The sequence below is a fragment of the Paramisgurnus dabryanus genome, chromosome 17, assembly GCF_030506205.2.
Source record: "Paramisgurnus dabryanus chromosome 17, PD_genome_1.1, whole genome shotgun sequence".
NCBI lineage: Eukaryota > Metazoa > Chordata > Actinopteri > Cypriniformes > Cobitidae > Paramisgurnus > Paramisgurnus dabryanus.
The window spans coordinates 7,870,659-7,892,173 of NC_133353.1; the positions used below are offsets into that span (position 1 = coordinate 7,870,659).

At 36.9% G+C, this 21,515-nt stretch overlaps 2 protein-coding genes across 4 annotated transcripts in view; one reads left to right on the forward strand and one right to left on the reverse strand.

The window, feature by feature from the left end:
• Positions 1-21,515, forward strand: part of sash1b (SAM and SH3 domain containing 1b) — an 87,071-nt gene that overhangs the window by 39,266 nt on the left and 26,290 nt on the right. Inside the window, exon 1 of one of the 3 annotated variants that reach the window (XM_065254407.1) lies at positions 20,957-21,102. The exons of the other annotated variants lie outside the window; for them this stretch is intronic. The gene's annotated coding sequence lies outside the window, so the exon portion shown is untranslated. Of the gene's footprint in view, positions 1-20,956; positions 21,103-21,515 lie in introns of those variants that run through there. 3 annotated transcript variants of the gene reach the window in all.
• Positions 262-2,467, reverse strand: LOC141280962 (uncharacterized). The gene is made up of 2 exons (XM_073812464.1): positions 2,224-2,467; positions 262-1,664 (listed from the first exon to the last, which is right to left on the reverse strand). Exons 1-2 carry the CDS (start codon positions 2,465-2,467, stop codon positions 262-264), a joined length of 1,647 nt encoding a protein of 548 aa, XP_073668565.1.

The following is a 21,515-nucleotide window of genomic DNA, read 5'->3' on the forward strand; positions in this document are numbered from 1 at the left end:
TAAAGAAACAGATAAGTCACTTCATGTATTTATTAAGCAGTTATATAAAAACTTGAGTCACAAACATTTTAAAAAAGAATGTCAAAAGATGTACAGAATATCAAAGCAAATTGTTAATTGAAAACAAATAAATTTGATTAGTGCAATGTGGCCTGGCTTTATCATCTGCTCCTACAAGTCATCAAGGAATAAACAATACACAACACCTCTTGCTTTGAACAACGTTTAACAAACTTTTTTACAAACCAGTTTATTTAACAATCACTTCACAACACTTGGACACATGTTTGTAAGAGCACAGCAGACTGTTACTACTTTGTCCAAGAAAACCACAGTCTCACCCTCACATGGTAGAACCATATTTATGGGAATTTTAGAAAACAAAATTTTGTATTTATTTCGAAGTTGACCAATAACTCTTTCCACATGTATTCTGAGATGTGCAATGGATCTTGTTTCCTCCACATCTTTTGCATCCAATTGATGACGACCCTTTGTGAACGCTGGTATTTTCACTTCAGCACACATCAGTCCCACACTCTCCTTTATGTCAAAACCTCGATCTGCTAGTACCATGTCACCTGGAAGTAGTTTGTTTAGAAAAGCACTGTCCTCTGTTATTCGTTTGTCACTTGTCCGGCCACCCCACCCTTTGGAGATGAAAGAAATTACTCCTTGTGGAGTAATGCCGATGAGGTATTTCAGTGTATGCCTGTGTTTGTAATTTGAAAATGTTTGTGCTCTTGCCTGAAGATTGGATGGTCTTTCTATAAAAATTTCAAAGCAGTCCACAATTACAGCAACACGATTTCCAAATGTCTCCGCAAACTGCCGTGGCATACTGATGCGCAAACTCTCTCTGTCTGGCCAATGCACCAGTGGAGACAACCGTGAGTAGAGTACATTTAATGTTTCATGAAATGCAGCACTAACAGTTACTCGGTGCACACCAAATAGATGGCTGATGTGCTGGATAGGCAGATCCAATCTCAGACGCATCAATGTGAGAAGGATCATTTGAAAAGGTGTCAACTTTCTTCTTCCCTGAGGCAGAAATGGCATTATATGGCAAAGCAAAACCTGAAAAACAGCATATGTTGGAAGTCCAGTGTAATATTTTACCTTGCCATGATCATTTTTCAAAAATTGCTCTGTCATTTTGCGCTTGTTGAGTTCTTGCTTCAGATGCCTGTTTTCCTCGAGCAGACGGTTAAGTACAGTGCGTGTAGATTTGCAGTGCACACATTTCTCTGCACTCTGGTTATCAGGATTGTGTGCTGTGTCCTCAGCATCTTGTGCCACCTCCTCCACATCTTCCTCTGTGTCTTGTGCCACCGCCTCCACATCTTCCTCTGTGTCTTGTGCCACCGCCTCCACATTTTCCTCTGTGTCTTGTGCCACCGCCTCCACATCTTTCTCTGTGTCTTGTGCCACCGCCTCCACATCTTCCTCTGCGCCTCCTTGTGCCACCACCTCCATGCTTTCTTCTTGTTCTGTCTCCTCCCCTTCCTCTCCTGGCTTCTCGCCAATTACCTGATGTTTGAGGTGTCTTTTTAACTGACGTGCAAACCTCTCTTTGTTCATCACTTTAATTTCATTGTGGCCCAGAAGCAAAGATGGTGCCCAGTCAGGATGAGTGTCCTGCATTTCAAATGCTGGTTGTCCTGTAAATACAACAATTTTGTAGGTTATAGACAATTATGGACATCTTGAAATACTTTTAACACACATACATACATACATACATACATACATACATACATACATAAATATATAGACCATTTCAAAAGATGTAAACAACACTGATCCAGAAGCACTTCCTGTTTCAGTTTTTTAACACTAGATAAACTTTTGGGATAAAATACAACCAACAGAACATCTAGAACTGAGTAAAAAAGTTAAACAAACATCTTAAAGATAATGATATATGTGTGAAATAAAAAAACAGTCACAAACTGAAACGGGAAGTGTTTCTGGACCAGTGTTGTTTACATCTTTTGAAATGGTACACACACACACACACACACACACACACACACACACACACACACACACAATCAATTTCTTAGATAGTGATTGTTGTTGCAAATGAAACATTATCAGTTGATAGCTACAAATTATGCTTTGCTCTGGAAATCAACACACACCGACGTTTAAGACAATGAGAGCAAACTGAAAATATTGTAACTTATTTATATCAAAGTTAGAGACCAGAGAACTCACCTGACTGAAAATGCAGCGAACACACTCTCGCTGATACAGGGATGTTTTGGAAAGTAAAATGTTTTCTTCTGATTGCGGCAACCCATGCGATCCGGCGTCTTTTCGTCAACTCCTCCATCTGCTTCCCTTGTTGCTTTTTACAGGTAGGAAAGCTGAAAAAACGTATTCCGTTGTTCAGTTTCCTCCCAGAACGATCGTGTGACCTGCTATGGCAGTTCTTCATCGAGCAGTACTGACCAACCATAACTAATTTTATTTAAATCTCGATAGAAAACCGAAACACAGCCTCCAACACATTGAATCTAATACAGCGGGATAGGGCGCGATCCTGCAAATATGGCGGCGTACTCATAATGCCACACGGCGTGACGTCAACTCCACATTCCCTATATCATGCTGTTTCCTGAACAACGTTTATTAACGTTTCTGTAGTTCACATTAAATCTTCTTTTCATTAACAGACAGTTAATCAGTGTGAAAAAAATAATTTTAAGTTTAAAATGCAACCTTACATTATGTCTACATCTGTGCAAGTAATGACCACAGTGCAGTAATGTAAAGTATTCAGCAATCATGACATGAATTCATGTTTTTACCATGTTGGGGTTATTTTCTTTCATGGATTAGGGGACCCCCTAAATAACCTTGATACCCCATTTATAAAAGGTTGACAAAAGTTTGCAACTCCTCAGGTTAACATGGGATTGTCGTGTATTGGTGAAAACACTGTCCTTGAATCATTATGTGACACAACTTGTTCCGTATTTTGTGCATGAAACAGTTACAGTGGGTATAATAATACTTTCTTCCTCACTTACCTGTAGCCCGAATAATCACGCGCGTCTTGTTGAGTGAACTTTGGCGCGTTGTACAAAGTGAAACCATCCTATCACACGTAGCGAGTAAAGACAAGCCCATAAAGTGATGTGATTTAGAGAGGTGGGACTCAAGAAATGCTAATCCAATCATATTAGCAATGTGATCAGAGAGGCGGGACTAAAGAAATGCAAAGCCAATCATATTAGCGATGTGAGTTACGGAGGCGGGCATTGCAGAGAACGAAAGCTGTTAACCGTTTGTGTACCACATAGAGCGTCATTTTTACAGAACGGGATTGCAAAAGATTTCTAGTCTCATTTAAATGATTTCCTGAAAAAAATATAATAAGTAAAAAATAGAAAACACAAGAATAAGAAGGACATTAGTGGTTATATATAAATACAGATGAATTGTTTGGTCGAAATTATTGCTAGGGACAATTCAGTCTTCCCTGAATATTGCTAGGGACATGTCCCTAGCGTCCCACCCTAAATCTACGCCCATGCTACTTCCCTATTTTAAATACAAACTTTGAAGGCGGGTTCATGTGTTTAACGGAGTGTAAGCTCATATACCCTTACATGTTACGATTTAAATAGTCTTCAGATTATATATTATATTGTATTACCAGACATTCATGCGAAATCTGATGTAAACAATCTATATTTCACGGATTATACGCATTTGTGGACAAATATGGGCATTGGATAATCTGAAACAGACTGGATTCGACTTGTGATCCCCACAAAGGTAAAAGAGTCATGTTTATTTTTGCGGGTTGTCATTTGGTCATAAAATACTACATATGATGCTAGAACATCTCAAAAAGGGTTTTACAGGGGGCATGGCTTAGCTAAATGAGATGTAAATGAGCCCTATTGTCTCCCCCAGCTGAAAAGAAGAGTCCCTTTCGTCTCGATTTTCTCGGTTTGAGTATTTCTGAGTTCCTATATTCAAATGGCCACAACTTCTCCTAATCTTATCAGATTTCCATGTGTTACACATCGTTGGAAAGCTTAGAAACTGCACTTTCAGAATCTGTGAATAACTCAAAATGCTCAGATCCGACTTGTGTCCCTACTTTCCGTGACTGGTCACAAATGCTCTAATTTGAATCTTTATTTAGACTGTGAGCGAGATCTCATCACACTTGTTTCAATGCTTGTGTTCACAGCAGCAAAATGCCAAAGTTATCAGCAAGAATGATAATTATGAAGTTATAATAATTTTTTTTTGTATAAAGTAAGTGACACATTCATTTCAATACACTCTCAGAAATAAAGGTACGAAGCAAGTTTTGCAGTAATCAAGACCTTGTGCTTGGAATTAAAGTGCACCTATTTCATTGCTAAAAAACATTGTTATTTTGTGTATTTGGTATAATACAATGTGTTTGCATGGTTTATGGCTAAAAAACATTATTTCCACATACCGTACATTTTTGTAGCTCCAGATTTCCCTCTCTTTTTGTAACGCACTGATTCATATACAAAACTTATCGATTTGAAAAGCGCTGTGTCCCTGATTGGCCAGCTAATCTGTACGTTGTGATTGGTCTGAATACCTCTGACGTCAGCCGGAAATGTGACGCTCTTTACCATGTTTGAAAGATTCGGTCACAATGCAATTACCTTACAGTAAGTGCCAAAGTACAGGCTTGGAAATTTACTTAAAGGGATAGTTCACCCAAAAATGACAATCCTGTCATCATTTACTCCCCCTCATGTTGTTACAAACCTGTATAAATGTATTTGTTCTGACGAACACAAAGGAAGATATTTTGAGAAACGTTTGTAACCAAACCGTTCGTGGACCCCCTTCACTTCCATAGTAGGAAAAAAAGAATACTATGGAAGTAAATGGGGTCAATGAACAGTTTGGTTACAAACATTTCTTAAAATATTTTCCTGAGTGTTCATCTGAACAGCAACATTTATACAGGTTTGTAACAACATTAGAGTGAGTAAATAATGACATAATTTTCATATTTGGGTGAACTATCATTTTAAAGTATAAAAGTAAAAGTAGCCATGCGAATGATAACCATTTTTTATGCAAAGCTCACGTTACCTGGATCACACAAATGCTAGAGTGCAAGCTGAGAAACCTAAGTGGATATGGGAAAAAAATCTTTGTAAGATTTATTCGTTCTTTATAAGCCATTGCCTACATTTTATATGGATGTCTGCAAAATAGGACTTCTTTTGACATGAACATATGCATGTGGCACATTTAGCTGTTAAAGTTGGGTAAAAATGTAAAACAAAAATAAGTTAAAACATATTTTTTGTCAAGGTTGTTGTTATAGAGAGAGGTGGTGATGGAGCAGTGGACAAGACACTTGCTTTTGATTCCCACTGTTACACATCCACCAAATAAGTTGTTATGTGTCATACTGTACAAAAAAGTTGCATGTTGCACATCTAGCTGTAAAATAAATTAAAATGTGTTTTTTTGTTCAAATAAGTTGTTATGGGATGGGTCCTGCTTTACTATCCGTATAGATCCGCCACCAGTTTGATTGGCGTGTGTGGGGGGGGGTCTCAATATATTTTCCTGCTTTTTTGTCCTTAGCCAATCACATGCCTGAAGAAAAGAGATTTACATTGGAGACGATAACTTGCGCCGTTGTTTACTTTGGGGTTTGTACCTTTTGCATATGTATTAACTCTTTCACCGCCAGCATTTTTTTAAAAAGTTGCCAGCCAGCGCCAGCGTTTTTCATGATTTTCACCAAAGTTTAATGCCTTCCAGAAAATGTTCTTCTTTAAATAAATAAACATACAATATACCAAATGAGAGAACAGACCCTCTGCTTTCAAACAAAAAAAACCGTTTCATCCTACCTTTAGTGGTTCATTTGCAATCAGCTTTTGAATATGGGTAGGTTTTTGCAAAAACACCATATTTTGAGCAAAAAGCAGAGATAATTCCATTTTTGTGATGGACTTTTCATAGAGATCATATTCAGAGCGATCTTTAAAACAGACACGGACATGCAGCAGCTTGCCATAGGGCAATACTTCCGGTTTTAAAAAGTTGCGGAAGGGCGCCACCTGGTGGATAATAGCGGTATTGCGGAAAGACTGAAAATCTCGTCATTGGCGGGGAAGCGTTTTCTCTTAATTGACGAGATATCTCGTCAATGGCGGGGAAAGAGTTAATACACACTTACACATAAAAAAAAGTAAAATCATGAATCGGATAATTGGTGCTCTTTAAGACAGGTACCAAGACCATTTTTTTATTATCTTCTTGGTCTTGTCTCGGTCTCGACTGTGTTTGGTCTCAGTCCCATCTTGGTCTCGGTCCCATCTTTGTCTCAGACTTATTGGTCTCAGGATTTTATTTCAAGACCGGTCAAGACCACAACTTAGGGAATTACACTAAATTGCTGGTGCATTGTCTGATTTTTGTGTTTACATCATTAGTTTAGTTTAGTTTATTAGTTTATTTGAGCATCTAATTACATTAAATCAACATAATAACAAATTTCATTACAATACAAGTAAGGGGAAAAAAAGTAGACAGAAAGGGAGAGAAAAAAAACTTCTGCTTTAAAAGCAATCATTGATTATTTCTTATTTGATTTCTTTTGTTACTGTTGTGCCGGTATAAGATAAAAAGGTATAGTCCAAAAAAATACACTAGTCAACATTTGAAGTGTAACAAAACTTTCTTAAAAGTTTTCTAAAAAACAATAACCGTTCTTGTCTTAAGACAACTTTGATGAATGTTTTTGATCCACTTCAAATGTTGAAATGGTCTCGGCTGTCTTTGTTCTTGATCTTGTCTCGGCTGTCTTTGTTCTCGGTCTTGTCTTAGTTTTGGCCCTCAAAGTCTTGGTCTTGTCTTGGTCTCAGCTGTCTTTGTTCTCGGTCTTGTCTTGGTCTCAGCTGTCTTTGTTTTCGGTCTTGTCTTGGTCTTGACCCCTCAAAGTCTTGGACTTGTCTTTGTCTCAGCTGTCTTTGTTCTCGGTCTTATCTTGGTCTTGGCCCCTGAAAGTCTTGGTCTTGTCTTGGTCTCCGTTCAGGTGACCTCGACTACAACACTTCTTAAAGGTACATATCTGTACCTAAATTGTACATACAGTTAGGACGTTTTTAAAGAGTACTGTCCCAGTTACAGCTTTTGGACCTTTATTTCTGTCAGTGTATGTAAATTATCACTGATTTCACTTATGTTTGTTGTTTGTATAGAAAACCTGTCATTTGGACTTTTTTTGGTTATTTTTGAGGTCACTTCATTTAGTTCAGCCACAATACCACAAACTGGCCATTATAGTTAAAAGCGTGTAAGATATTCAGTTTAACCAAACTTTAATGTTTAGTTTGGTCTGCCCTGATTCAGCGCCGAGCTCCGGCTGTGAGAGATCTTCTCAGTACGGAAATGCACATCGAGAGTTTTATTAGAAAATGAGAAATGAGGGGAAAACGACTGACAGGGATGTTATTAAGATTCTCCTCTGTCAAAAATATCCTCAAGCCCAGCAGACAGTAAGTCTGAGACCTTGCATGTTTCCAGCAGATGATTCCTTCTATCCATGACCTATAACATAAAGCAAAGGAGGATTTTCTCAAACAATAAATCTTACAAATATTTGATTCCCTTGTTTGGTGGCTTTGTCTGCTTAAAGGATTGAAATGGAAAAAAGAAAACAAAACGAGTAGCTGTAGAGGAGTGAAGATGGTGAACGAGTAGATTAAGAGCAGGATGAGTGAATCTCAGCAGGGTAATTGAGATCTCAATCTGCCCATCGGTGCTGCTTTTATTGAAGATGGGATTGATATACAAACATAGAGACCGCAGATCAGACCAGATAGATGTCTGTCTGACTGCAGTGGGATTCAGATTGAAAATTTCTGTGATTTGATTTTTAAGCCCGGAGTATAGTCTGTTTATTTACGTGTATGTGAATGTATGCGCACGGTCGAACGCAACGCACAGCCTTGCAAACTGTAGTTTATTTGACTCGTACGTGTACACAGACATTTGGCACATGTACATTGCGACAAAATGCAATGCATCTCATGAGCAACATACTACATTCCTCTGCAGGCGCAGGTGCATGCGCGACCTACACGTACCCGGGGTTTAAAAATCCGGCAGTGCGTGTACAGTACCCGTAAAAAATAGACCATACTTTGGCCTTTAGGATGTAAAAAATATATTCGAGTTTTGCATATCATCACTATTGTCTGCTCCATTTTAAATGAAGATAGCATTCGATGTAGTAGTGAATCTGGGAATTTCCTCTGTCTTATTTAGCTGTGGAATTTAAATGATGTTTGATTATTTATGTCTGTAAATAGTAAATGTTTAATTTGCAACATCACAGCTCAGCACGATGGATCATTAAACACTAAAATGTATCTTTCAGAGAGGTAATGAAGAATTTAATTTCTTTTAAATGCGTTTTCATGCTGGCTGTCCTATTGAATGTCCTACCAGTGTGGTTGTTTTTTTTGTGCGTCAGCAAGTTTTCCCGTTTACTTTAACTGGTTGTCTAACTGGTCTCTTGTGTTGGTGGAGCCAGATCCTGAATCAGTATATATCGACTGGGCTGAAAGCAGCACTCCGCTGGGTCTGAAAATCTGACACTTGGTCAACCGACCTTAAATTACCCACATGAGGAGGTTGTCCCCACATCGACTGGAAAAATCAATCTGTTTCATGATTCATGATGCGTACTGAACCCAGGCATCACATGCCGATTCATTATTGGGAATATATGGGAAGAATTGATTTGTTTACATTTCTGTTTTTAAACCCTCCAGAATGTCCAGCCGTGACCAAAAGTTTTGAGAATGTTTTGAAAAGTTTTGAGAACACAAATATTAATTTGTGTCTTCTGCTTCAGTGTTCTTCGATCTTTTTGTCAGATCAGATGTTATACTGACGTATCATTATCAGCAAGTGTCAAAGGCATTTGCACAGATTACTGTAATAAAGTATATACTTTGTGTCATTTTTTGTTTTTATTTGCACATTTTGTACAAATGTGTTCTCTGAGGCAGGATAGAAATAAATGTTAGATAAATCAGGAAGTCTGAGGTCAGTGTTAAATGTGATGACAGCCGCTAGAAGGATCTTGTGTAACCAGACGGTTCCTGAGTGCAGTGTCAAAGTGTTAAAGATGGTGTGATAGAGCGAGTGCGTTGAGTTTTTTTTTTTTTAAAGTAAAAAGATTTTGTGTATTTAAGCAGCTTACATGCAAAAGCCGCTATACGCCACCTTTGTCAAAAATTAGATAATAATATAAACCGAATACTCTCAGCACATACACGTTCATCAAATACATGTTCGCTTCAAATTCCCTTAATCCTGGTGTGAGCTCTTTATTGTAGATTGAGATCAAACTGAAGTCGTATGGATCTAAACTTCTGCCACGCTGAAGCAATGTTAATTTGTATTTATCATATTTATACACTTAAAATCAATGTTTAGTGAACATGACTTTTGCTTTAATGCATAAGCAACACAATGTCCCAAAGCAATGACTAAACTGATATTTAATCCAATAACCAAATATCAGTTTAGTGTTTGGGGACATTGCTGTATATTATTAATAAAATCCAATGACTAGTTAATTGCACATATTATGCAAAATCCACTTTAACAAGGTTTTTGGACATAAATAAAAAAAATCCACCCTCTTTATTTTGTTTAATCCCCATTAAACCAAAGGAGACATGCTGTTTTGATTCTTTGTTAATGTGACATCACACAAACAAAGCCCGCCCATGGCCACTGACTGACTGGTTAATTTTACCCAAAAGCTTATCTAAATGTTTTTGTTAGCATGCTGTAGTGCTAATGTGGCTAAATATAATATTCTCTCAGACTGTATTCACAGGTATCACATCTATTTTTAACCAAAAGCTCTCACTGTATGTTAGTAAGGGAATAAGGAGCTGTAGCTCATTTGCATTTTAAAGGTACACACATAAAAGCTGTGATCTGTAAATGATCTGTGGGGTATTTTTAGCTGAAATTTCCAAACACAACCTGAGACTTGTATTACATCTTGTAAAAATGGGCATAATATGTGCCCTTTAATAGTAAACTCTCTCTATTTTTTTCTTATTTTTTAACTTACTGTATATTTCTACACAAACTTGTAAATGTTAGCTTGCAGATGTCATTTCATTGTGTCATCTTACGAATTTCGTTTGAATGATCTGCCGAGGTTTCTTAAATGAGATGCTGTCTAATTTTGTTGCCTAATTCCTTCATTCATAAAAGCTGGTTTAAGACGTTAAAAGTATGGTTGCCTGCTGGGTTTGTTATCTTCAGGTCAAGTTTCAGTTGTGTAACTTTAGATCTCTCGGGAACCTACAGGCGGGTTTTAGAGAAGAGATGATTAAATCTTAATTCAGACTATCACAATAGATTGTGAGGTGGGCTGACTTTATGTGGGTCAGATGCTGAGGGTAAATTGGTTTTGGGATGACTGACAGCAGTTTTGGTTCTAGTTGGCATTAGAGTCACCGTGGACAGGTGAGAGCTCAGAAAGGTTTAGTTGATTTGTGTAGTTAAGCCGGTTTGTGTGGATAACCAATCGTCTCCATGGGAATACCAGATCATTCAACCGTGGGTAATTAAAAAGCATCTCCTCTGAATTATAATGTTCTCCAGGGACTGGGATAAACCTCCATCTGTTTTCAGGAATTCTAATGAAAAGGTCCCTTTCTGTGTGATTATTCCAATGAATTGTGAATAGATTTTAGTTTGCTCTGCTATTAAAGGATTCATATTTCTGTGATGTTATAAATTTAGTTGATTTCAGTGAGCTGGGCAGTGATGTGGTAAAAGCTTGAACCTAAGATTTAGGCAGTGCTATTATCAATGTATGATTCTTCACTCCTTCAGTCAGTTCTCATTTTTGGTAAGCAGCCTACAATAATGAAGTGAGCTGGATGTGATTTGTATAATTGTTTCTAAAAACAAAACCTATGTTATTTTGTCAGGGTAAAGTCATTAATGTTGTAGTAAGCAGCAGTAAGCTCATATTTGAACAAAACGTATTTGAGTGATAAGGTCACGATATGTAAAATTTTTGTAAATAAGATATCCAAAAAACACTTGCACAGTGGGATATATGGAGTTGTGTACCTACAATATCCTGAAAGCTCCTAAGGATTTGTAAATCCTGAGATATCCCTTTTTTAAATAATGGCTCTTCCCTTGTCTCCCTTGTAATCGTCGCCCTTTTTAGTGACTTAATATTAACTCTTTCCCCGCCAGCGTTTTTTTTTTATGTTGCTAGCCAGCACCAGCATTTTTTAATAATTTTCACAAAAGTTTAATGCCTTCGAGAAAATGTTCTTCTTTAAATATATAAACATACAATATCAAATAAAAGAACAGACCCTCTGCTTTAAAAAAACATTTCATCCTACCTTTCTTATTGCCTCTCAAACAGGTTTCCTTAAAAAATACTAAATTTTGAGCAAAAGCTGAGAAAACTTTTGCTAGGGATCAGATTCGGAGAAATAATCAAAACATACAGGCAGTTTTTACTGTTTTTGAATCCATGGACACTTTAGTTTTGAAAGAGCGCCACCTAGTGGAATAAAGCAGAAATATGGATTGCCGTAAAAACGCGTCATTGGCAGGGAAGCGTTTTCTCTTAATTAATGAGATAACTTGTCAATAGCTGGGAAAGAGTTAGTATATCTTCAGTTTGGTCAAACGCGGAAGTGGTGGTAATTCAGCATCTAACACGCAACTTTTGTGCATTGCAGCTAATTCATTACAATTGCATAAAATAATGTAATCAAACGTACAGGTAATGAAACATTAATTCATTACCTCATCCATGAACATAATTCGTGAATTCCATACGTCTCTGGATTGTGAAAACAACATTTAACATCATTTCACTTTCCTTTATAACTTCATTAAGCTTCAATTTTGTTATTGTGTCATTGTGAAGTAGCGACCTCTAGTGATGAAAATCCTACAAATTGTGCCTTTAAATGTCATGCGATCAGTTTTTTTCCAAAATGTGTTTTAAGTTTTTGCAGGCAATCCTCATTGTATTTTAGAGCTGGCCGTGTGTGACTGTGTGTCTTGAGTGTTTTAGTGAGTGACAGCTGGCTACAAAGAGGCGCGTCTGTTTAACCTCGTGTTCCTCTAGAGACCTGTCAGAGTCCACTTAGCTGTCTGCCCTCATTAGACAGAATGATCAGACGATACGCTGCTGCCCGAGAGGATGACATGATCACAGCAGTGTCGCCTATGAATCAGCCGTTGTGTTATTTACAATCAGAGCTGTTACTATAAAGTATTTATGATTTGTTGCTATTACAGTCAAAACCCTGTTCACTTTCTTAATACACAGTTTCACTTTCATTGTGATAGGGCACATTATTATTTTAAAGGAAAAAAATCATAAACTTTCTTTAAAATAAAACAACTCTTTTTTTGGGGTTTAGTCAGGAGCCAATGAATAAACTCAGATTCTGTCCTATATTTGTTCTTGTTAAAGGGTCACTCGACTATAAACAAATGTATGGCATAATAGATTAACACTGGGATTGGCTATATGAATGTAAAAATAAAACGGTACATAGGCTATGTCATAGTTTTAATAAACTTTAATAAAGTATTTTTACTCAGAGGCCGCCATTTTGTATACATCACAATACGTGACAACAAAAGGTTGCAATCAAAACCCATTCTGTCGATGCTATTGTAAGGTAAACATTGTAAACAAGTCTTCAATCAGTAGATTGTAAATGTTGTGAAACAGAAGATGAGAGTTATAAACGCACACAGACAGTAGGTGGTCTTGAAACCTGCATGCCATTAACTCATTCCCCGCCAGCATTTTTTGTGATTTTTATAAAAGTTTCACAAAATGCCTTCCAAGACAATTTTCTTCTAAAAAATTATATAAACATACAAATATATCAAATGAAAGAACAGACCCACTGCTTTCAAACAAACAATAAACAAACAAGCAAACAAAATGGGGAAAAAAAGTTTCCTCCTATCTATAATTTTTTTCTCTGCTTATTAACACTTAAATATGGGTATTTTTCCAAAAATACAAATTTTTTTAGCAAAAAGCTGAAATAATTGAATTTTTGTGAAGGAACTTTGTTACTGTGTGTTCATACCAGCCGCGTTTGAGGCGTCAAATTTGCGTTTACCGCGCCTAGTTTGCCGCTTGAACATTTGGAGTTTACTCGCTTCGTTCGCGCATAAAATTCTAGTTATCAAGATATCACACAGAAATTCATGTCATGGGAGGGGCTTCTGCAACTCCGCTCGCTTCCTGTAACCACATCACTACTAGAGGAAGCTCCTGATTGGTTAACGCCGCACGTTTTTCCTCCAAAATAAAACATTTTGAAGTTGCGTGTTTCCCGCGGCAACACTCAATTTGCACCATTCGCGCGAACAAGGCAGAATCGTGTCTACCGCGCCACACTAAACGCCTCATTTGCGCCGCGAGACCTATAGACGCGCGTCAACGCGTCTTTACATTGACTTAACATTGAAATCACTCACGATTGACGCCTCTACCGTGGCTGGTCTGAACGCAGCATTAGAGATCAGATTTAGGCAAGGCAAGGCAAGGCAAGGCAAGTTTATTTGTATAGCACATTTCATACACAGAGGTCATTCAAAGTGCTTTACACAGAAATGAGAAAACAATATATAAAAAAAGAAAAAGAAAAAGTAAAAATAAGATTTACACGATAAGATCACAATAAAGACAAAGATACATGAGAATTTAAAATAACAATTAAAGAAAATAAATGTGATTTTAATAAAACAGTTTAAAATGTTAAAAAGAATAAAACAGGAGTAAAAGTGACTTGAGTTAAAGGTGCAGTCAGTGTGAAGCAGCACAGTGCTCATTCAGTAAATGCAGAGTTAAACAGGTGTGTTTTTAATCTAGATTTAAAAGTGTTTACTGTTGAAGCACATCTGATCTCTTCTGGAAGTTGATTCCAGCTAGAGGTGGCATAAAAGCTAAATGCTGATGCACCTTGTTTTGAGTGAACCCTTGGTATTTCTAACTGACCGGATCCTAATGATCTGAGTAATCTGTTAGGTTTATATTCAGTTAGCATATCTGTCATGTATTTGGGTCCTAAGCCATGAAGTGATTTATAAACGAGTAACAATACTTTAAAATCTATTCTAAATGTAACAGGAAGCCAGTGTAAGGACCTGAGGACTGGAGTGATGTGCTCAGATTTTTTGGTTCTGGTCAGAATTCTGGCAGCAGCGTTCTGTATGAGCTGCAGCTGTCTAATGGTCTTTTTGGGGATCCCCGTAAGGAGTCCATTGCAGTAATCCACCCTGCTGGTGATGAAAGCATGAACAAGTTTCTCTAAGTCCTGTCTTGAGACAAAACATCTAATTCTGGCAATATTTCTGAGATGGTAGTAAGCTGATTTGCTTATCGCTTTCACGTGACTACTGAAATTAAGGTCAGACTCTAAAATTACACCAAGATTTCTGACTTTATTTTGTGTCTTTAGACCCCTAGAGTCAAGGTATGTGTTAACTTTGAGAGTTTCATCTTTATTTCCAAATACAATGACTTCGGTTTTGTCTTTGTTTAACTGGAGGAAGTTTTGACGCATCCAACAGTTAATTTCATCAATGCATTTACATAGAGAGTCAATGGGGCTGTAGTCATTGGGTGACAGGGCTAAGTATATCTGGGTGTCATCTGCATAGCTGTGGTAAGCAATTTGGTTCTTTTTCATTATTTGACCAAGTGGGAGCATATACAAATTAAACAGAAGCGGTGCAAGAATTGAACCCTGTGGGACTCCACATGTCATGGATGTCCACTCAGATTTATGGTTACCTATGTTCACATAGTAACCTCTTCCTTGTAGGTATGTTTTAAACCATTTGAGAACCATCCCAGAGAGCCCTACCCAGTTTTCCAGTCTATGTAAGAGTATGATGTGATCTACTGTGTCAAAGGCAGCACTAAGATCTAGTAGCACCAGCACTGATATTTTACCTGAATCAGAGTTTAAGCGAATATCATTTATTATCTTTATTTGGAACGATAATCAAAACATACACGGAGTGTAAAATTAATAAATAGTTTTTTGCTTTAGTTTTTTATAAATTGGGTAAGTGCGCATTACAAATAACTATAAGTAGTCATCAGAAACACGTTTTTTGCATGCAAATGTTTTCTCTTAATTGACAAGATAACTCGTCAATGGCGGTGACAGACTTAAAGGAGTCATATGACACGATTTCATGTTTCCTTTGTGTCAAAAGCTCTCTGGTCTGTAAAGTTGCAAATATTAAAGTTTCATATTGATAACGTAGTAAAGACAATATTATCTCCTTTCACCATTGCTTTTGGGAACTGATCTTCCAAACATGGTAAGGAGCTTCACATTTCCGTTTACACACTTGATGTTTTCGACCAATCATAACACAATAGCTGGCTAATTGTACAAATTACCACGTTTCAGAAAGGTAGAGCATAGAGGTGCAACAATAATGTACAGTATATGAAAAATTTTGAAACATAAACCACGCGAACACTTTGCATTACACCAAATACACCAAATAATGTGGAATATTGGCCCTTTAAAAGTACAAGAACATCAACGTCTTCTGTTCAGGGCTTTTAATATGAACCGGAGAGAAACATAACTGATAAACAACACAGAAACATACAACTTTAAAATTATCAAAATAAAACTCTTCATAGTGGACCTGTTGTGAATATAAATAGTATTGCAAAACTGTACAGTATATGGATCGTGTTGGCTTACCGTATTATTATTTACAGTGTGGCAAATTAACAGCAGGACTTGGGAACACAAAGTAATGATGTATGTGAACCATCTGCTGTCCTGTCGAAATGCACTGGTAAACACTAAACAGTAATTTGCACAATGATTGGCAATATTGTGTTTAACACTCGAATGTCACGACATCTGCCAAACGACTGAATCAAATGTGATTTTTAAGAGGGGGGAATTAAAGCTAAACAATGGAGAGACTATGATGAATTGAGGTTGCACATCTGTGCCCTGCTAAGCTGGGTTCTGCTGTCGGCTGTGTGGGCACAGAAGGGCACAAGAAGTTCATAGTCAAAATTTCATTTTGTTTTACCGAAGATGACCTACATGAGGCTTATGACCCCAAGAGAACCACAGATATTCACTGTCCGAAAAAATCACGTTTGTGTACTGTATGTTATGGGCGTGTCCTTTTGCATGACTGGATTTGACAAACAAACCAAAAAGTCAAAACCTTTGGTCAATCATTTAGTTTTTCCCAAAAAGATTAGGTAGGATTAGTTATTTTAATCTTCGATTCATTATTAAATCAGCCAAACTCTACATGTTTTCCCTGAAATGCACCTGTTATGGTATGCAAACCTTTAAATTAAGGTTTTCTTGCACCAAAACTGCTTATTTACATGTTATTCCTTAAAATCCAACATTAAACAAATTCACATTTTATATCAGTAATGTGAATTATTCCTGAGTGAGGATTTTCATTGAGGCTTCTAAAAAGTAAAAGTAAAATGTTGCTTTAAAACTTAATCGCACATAAATTACTTTTATGATTATTGGTTATCATCCATTAATTAATTTATTTCAGACTCTCATTCCTCTGCAGGGATGCAGAACACTGAACAGTGATTGAAATGTGGGTGGTCTTATGCAAATGTGTTTGTGACATCAAAATCATGCAGAATTTCTCAATGTCTCGCCTTTGCAGCTTAGTTACAGTAAATGGTGCAGAAAGAGCACGTTTACAAATGATATACAAACAAAAATCCTGTGTAACACAAGCTGTTAGTGTTTTAGACTCTGTGACTGGTTTAAGTGGTCACCAGTGGTCCGGAGTTCAGTTCTGTCAACTAATGCAGTGGAAGACCGAGAGGATTTGAAGACCCAGTGAAATGTGAAATCCAAAGATAAGACCGATAGACACACGGGTTCAGTTTCTCCGCTATCCACCGGTGTGTAAAAAATGCCCTTTCTGGCAATGCCCTCCTGTCCACGCGCACACACACACATGCTGAATTACCTTCATCCGGCCATCTGCTGTGGACTGTAATCTTTACTGTCACTGATCTAATAACATCCAAACGCACAGAGAGACACGGTTACCTCTTGATGTGGACCTGCACAGATCTGAGATCAGAGGCTGCAGAAGATCTTGTGCTTCAGTTCAGATGTGAATCTGAAGTCTGTTGATTGATAAACTCTTGATTTATCAGTTCAGCACACGTTAGCAGACAGAAACCTAAGTATTTATGTGTACTAGATATTTACATTTTATGAGGAATACCATATACACAATTCCACAGCCTCATTGCTGGAGTTTTTGGATACCAGGGCATTGCATCTTGGTTATCACAGTTTTCATATGTAACCATGGACCACTCATAAGAGTTATTTTTTTTCAATTGAGATTTATTCAACACCTGAAAGCTAAATAAATAAGCTTTTCGTTGATTTATGGTTTGTTAGGATAGGAGAAAGAGGATATTTGGCCGAGATACAACTATTTGTAAGTCTGAAATATGAGGGTGCAAAAAATTTAAATATTGAGAAAATCGCCTTTTAAAGTTGTCCAAATGAAGTCCTTAGCAACACATATTACTAATGCTAAATAAATTTGTAATATATTTACAATAGGAAATTAACAAAATATCAGTTTAGCTTTACTGTGAAACACTTGCTGTCTGCTGTCCTCTGCTGGTCACATGTGACTCTGCAGCTTGGCCTCATCTGAGAGTCTCTGGGTGTTTTCACCTATAGTTCATTTTACAAGAACCAAACCCAGTTCACTTAAAGTTAGCCAGAAAAGGAACTAGCCAAGTGTGACCTCAGTCCTTTTGGTGTTTACAATATAGCGGACTCAAAAGAGGACCCAGTTCTTTTTTTGGTTCTCTTCAGAACTGAAGTGATTTCAGACCCTTTTTTATTCACATCACAACTTCATAAGAACTCATACCCCAGCTTTTTAATATGTCAAAATGACACATGAAGTGGACCAGGACCTTATTGTTTTTGTCATGTCAAAAAGAACCCAAAAGCGAACCGTACTCCGACCACCTCCGGACTTAAGGGGGGTCTGAGGTCACTTGCTTTGTTCACGTACAGTACACCGAACTGCTCCGACAGTGTTTGGAGGGCTTAAATGAACTAGGTGTAAAAACATCCTCTGTTCTCCAATATAAGAGCTAAAAACATGTTTGGGTGATTCATACAAAATCCAGGTTTAGAAGGTGTCCAGCATCAGAATTTTTAAAAAGGCCTTGAGGCCAATTTTTTGCACATATAAGATTTCTTCTTATGAACTTACTATAATCGTTATTTTTAGAGGATTTAAAAAATATTTCCTATAGAATTATTTAAATTTTTTAGATTATCATTATCGAAAAATTATCATTACCGCAAAATGATATTACATTATATATATATATATGCATTTACAAACTCATGTTTCGGTAATGAGAACTAAAAAGTTGTCTAGGTACTATGAAAAACTTTTTAAAACTTTTTACTTTTTTTAACTTTTATCTGGAGAGAAAAAATACCTTGTAGCCATCTTGAGTGTCACAGTCAATTATGTCCCAGTCAATTATGTCCCATCCAACATTTTTTTTTTAAATGATAGTTTCTTTAGGGCTTAAACAATGATTGAAAATTGTTGCGGAGGATTAGAAAATTGGTCTTGGACACATTTATATTTCATATTATTGTCACTACATTTACCAATGATCACCAAATTCCACATGTTTCTTTACTGTAAATGTTTATAGTATAATAAAGCAATAAACCCCAAGAAGCAGTGGGTTACCAGTGCATTTTATAACAGCTAAGGGGCGTTGTTAGGCACGACGCGAAGCGGAGTGCCTAAAACCCCCTTAGCTGTTATAAAATGCACTGTAACCCCACTGCTTCGAGGGGGTTTATTGCGTTTATAAAACGGTTACTTCATATGCATAACGTTAGAGGGATTTTATAAAATAAAACACAAATAAGTTGTAATAATATTAGTACAAATATTACTCTTCCGCCAAACAAAGTAGTTCCTCAGAATCAAGTGTGACTGAAACAGAGCGCAGTTCCCAACCAACACAGATGCAGTAAAGACACAATGAAAATATGATTTAAGACTGTGGTGTTTATTTTATAAATCACCATTCACATTGATTTACATTGATATTGTGCAACTGTTGAAGTGATGATCAAATATGCTTGGAAGCATGCCGAACTCTTTCCCCGTCAGCGTTTTTTTTTTTTAAGTTGCCACCCAGTTTTAGTTTTATGCCTTGCAGAAAAATTATCTTCTTTTAATAAACATAAAATATCAAATGAAAGAACAGACCATCCGCTTTCACACAAAAACAACCAAAAAACGTTTCATCCTACCTTCATTTGTTCTCTTATCACCTCTCAAATTTTTTAGCTAAAAGCAGAGATAATTCCATTTTTGTGAAGAACTTATGTAAGAGATCAGATTCAAAGCCATCAAAACTTACCCGCTGTGTTTTCAGTGTTGAGTGAATGCGTCAGTGTTTAAGTTGGGTAAGATCGCCACCCAGTGGATAATAGCGGACGTATGAACTTGAGTTATAAACTCTTCAGACAACGTTTTCTCTTTATCGACGAGATGACTCAACAATATTTATTGACCGTTATCTGGATATCGCCATCAATTGTGCAATTGTAAACAAATTAAAAATATGATTAAAGACACTGTTGTTTATTTTCATAAATCAATACGCAGCAACAGTGGCGCAGTGATAATTATGTAATGTGGTCTGAACCCTGAGGTTACCGGTGTATTTTATCACGGCTTAGAACGTGTTTCAACCAATCAGAATGAAGAACCAGATCCGCCCGTTTTATAACATGCATTTAAGCTTTTTATTTTTTTGATTTTTTTTTTAATAATCATGTCAAACCATTTTAAAGAACCCAAATCCAGTCATGGACACATTGCGGTAATGAAAATGTTCCCCTTAAATTTGGAAAAAACAACAAAATTGTTTTTTATGATGTCATTTGAAATCATGGGCAAAATAGTACATGAAAAGATGCTTATAACTCTATGCTTCTTATTTTGATAGCATTTACTTTTATTATCAAAATGTTTCATGACACCTCGCAAGTCTAATTTGGCGAGAATCACCTGTTTGTGTTTGTATTACAGTAATGACAATTAGTAAAAATTCTGTTTCTTGTCATAAAAATGTCATAATCCAAAAAGTACCAGTTCTTAAAATAAATTTAATTGTCTACAGCAGTTGTCTCCAACATCTGTGAGGTGCCCGCCAATGCACATTCTATTAATAGCCTCAACTTTAATATTTATTTATTTCATATTTTTATATTAGCTTGGCTTCTTTTATGTATGTTAACATTTTAAACAAAGATAAAACATATCAACAAGTAAATTAAAAAGCAAAAGATTTGAGTAGACTCAAAAAAGTAGCCCTCCAGGTTGTTTTATCAAGTGTGATAGTCCTTGCTCACAAAAGGTTTGGAGACCCCTGGTCTAGAGTATATGCAGAGTATCTGTAAAAACATAGCTAGTGAAAACTTGATGTAATTTCACTCCATCAGAATCAAATGTACAGTATTTCCAAATAACAATTTCACAGCACATGGACTCGATCAGAGTCACAGTCAGTCATCCTTACGTATGCTTGATCTGAATAGAGGTAGACGTTTATTAATTATGGTTACAGTATTTGCCCTGAGTAACTTGTGTAAGTGTAGATGACTGTCTTACAGCTGGAAAGAGAGAGAGAGAGAGAGAGAGAGAGAGAGAGAGAGAGAGAGAGAGAGAGAGAGAGAGAGAGAGAGAGAGTGTGTGTGTGTGTGTGTGTTTGGAGCTCCGCCTGCAGTATATGTGTCGTGTCATATATCCTCCTCCGCTGGCCAGTCGTCTGTATGATGGATGTCTGCGGTCACTCCTCGACTCAGAGCAGCGTGTATTGTTCTCTGAGCTCTCTAGAAAACTTTCTTCCTCTATCGCACACTTTGAAAAGATAAAAGCCGCATGTAAGACTCCAGTACAGTGGTAAGTGTGATGTTTCTCAACAAATCTTTTCTCTTTGTTCTCCAAGAGATCTTTTAAAATGTATACATAGCTGCCATCTATTCTTTTAGAGATATGAATGAGTAGATGTAGTACAGCATGTCAGTGATGTAAGTACAGTATGATCACATTATTGCCTGATGTTTTATCACTCACAGCACTGGATTTATATTCCTCTTTATCCTCCAACTCTGTTTTAACTTTTCGTTTAGCAACTTTGCTTTTGGATCATTTTAGCTTTGGGTGTGAGCTGTCATTTTTTTGCTTTTTTATGTAGCTGACTTGTTAGAGAAGTGCGTTAGCATTGGAAAGGTTCAACCCCATGGATCACACATACTGATAAAATGTATAGCTTGCTTTGAATACAACACTTACAGCATTTTTGTCAAATCAAC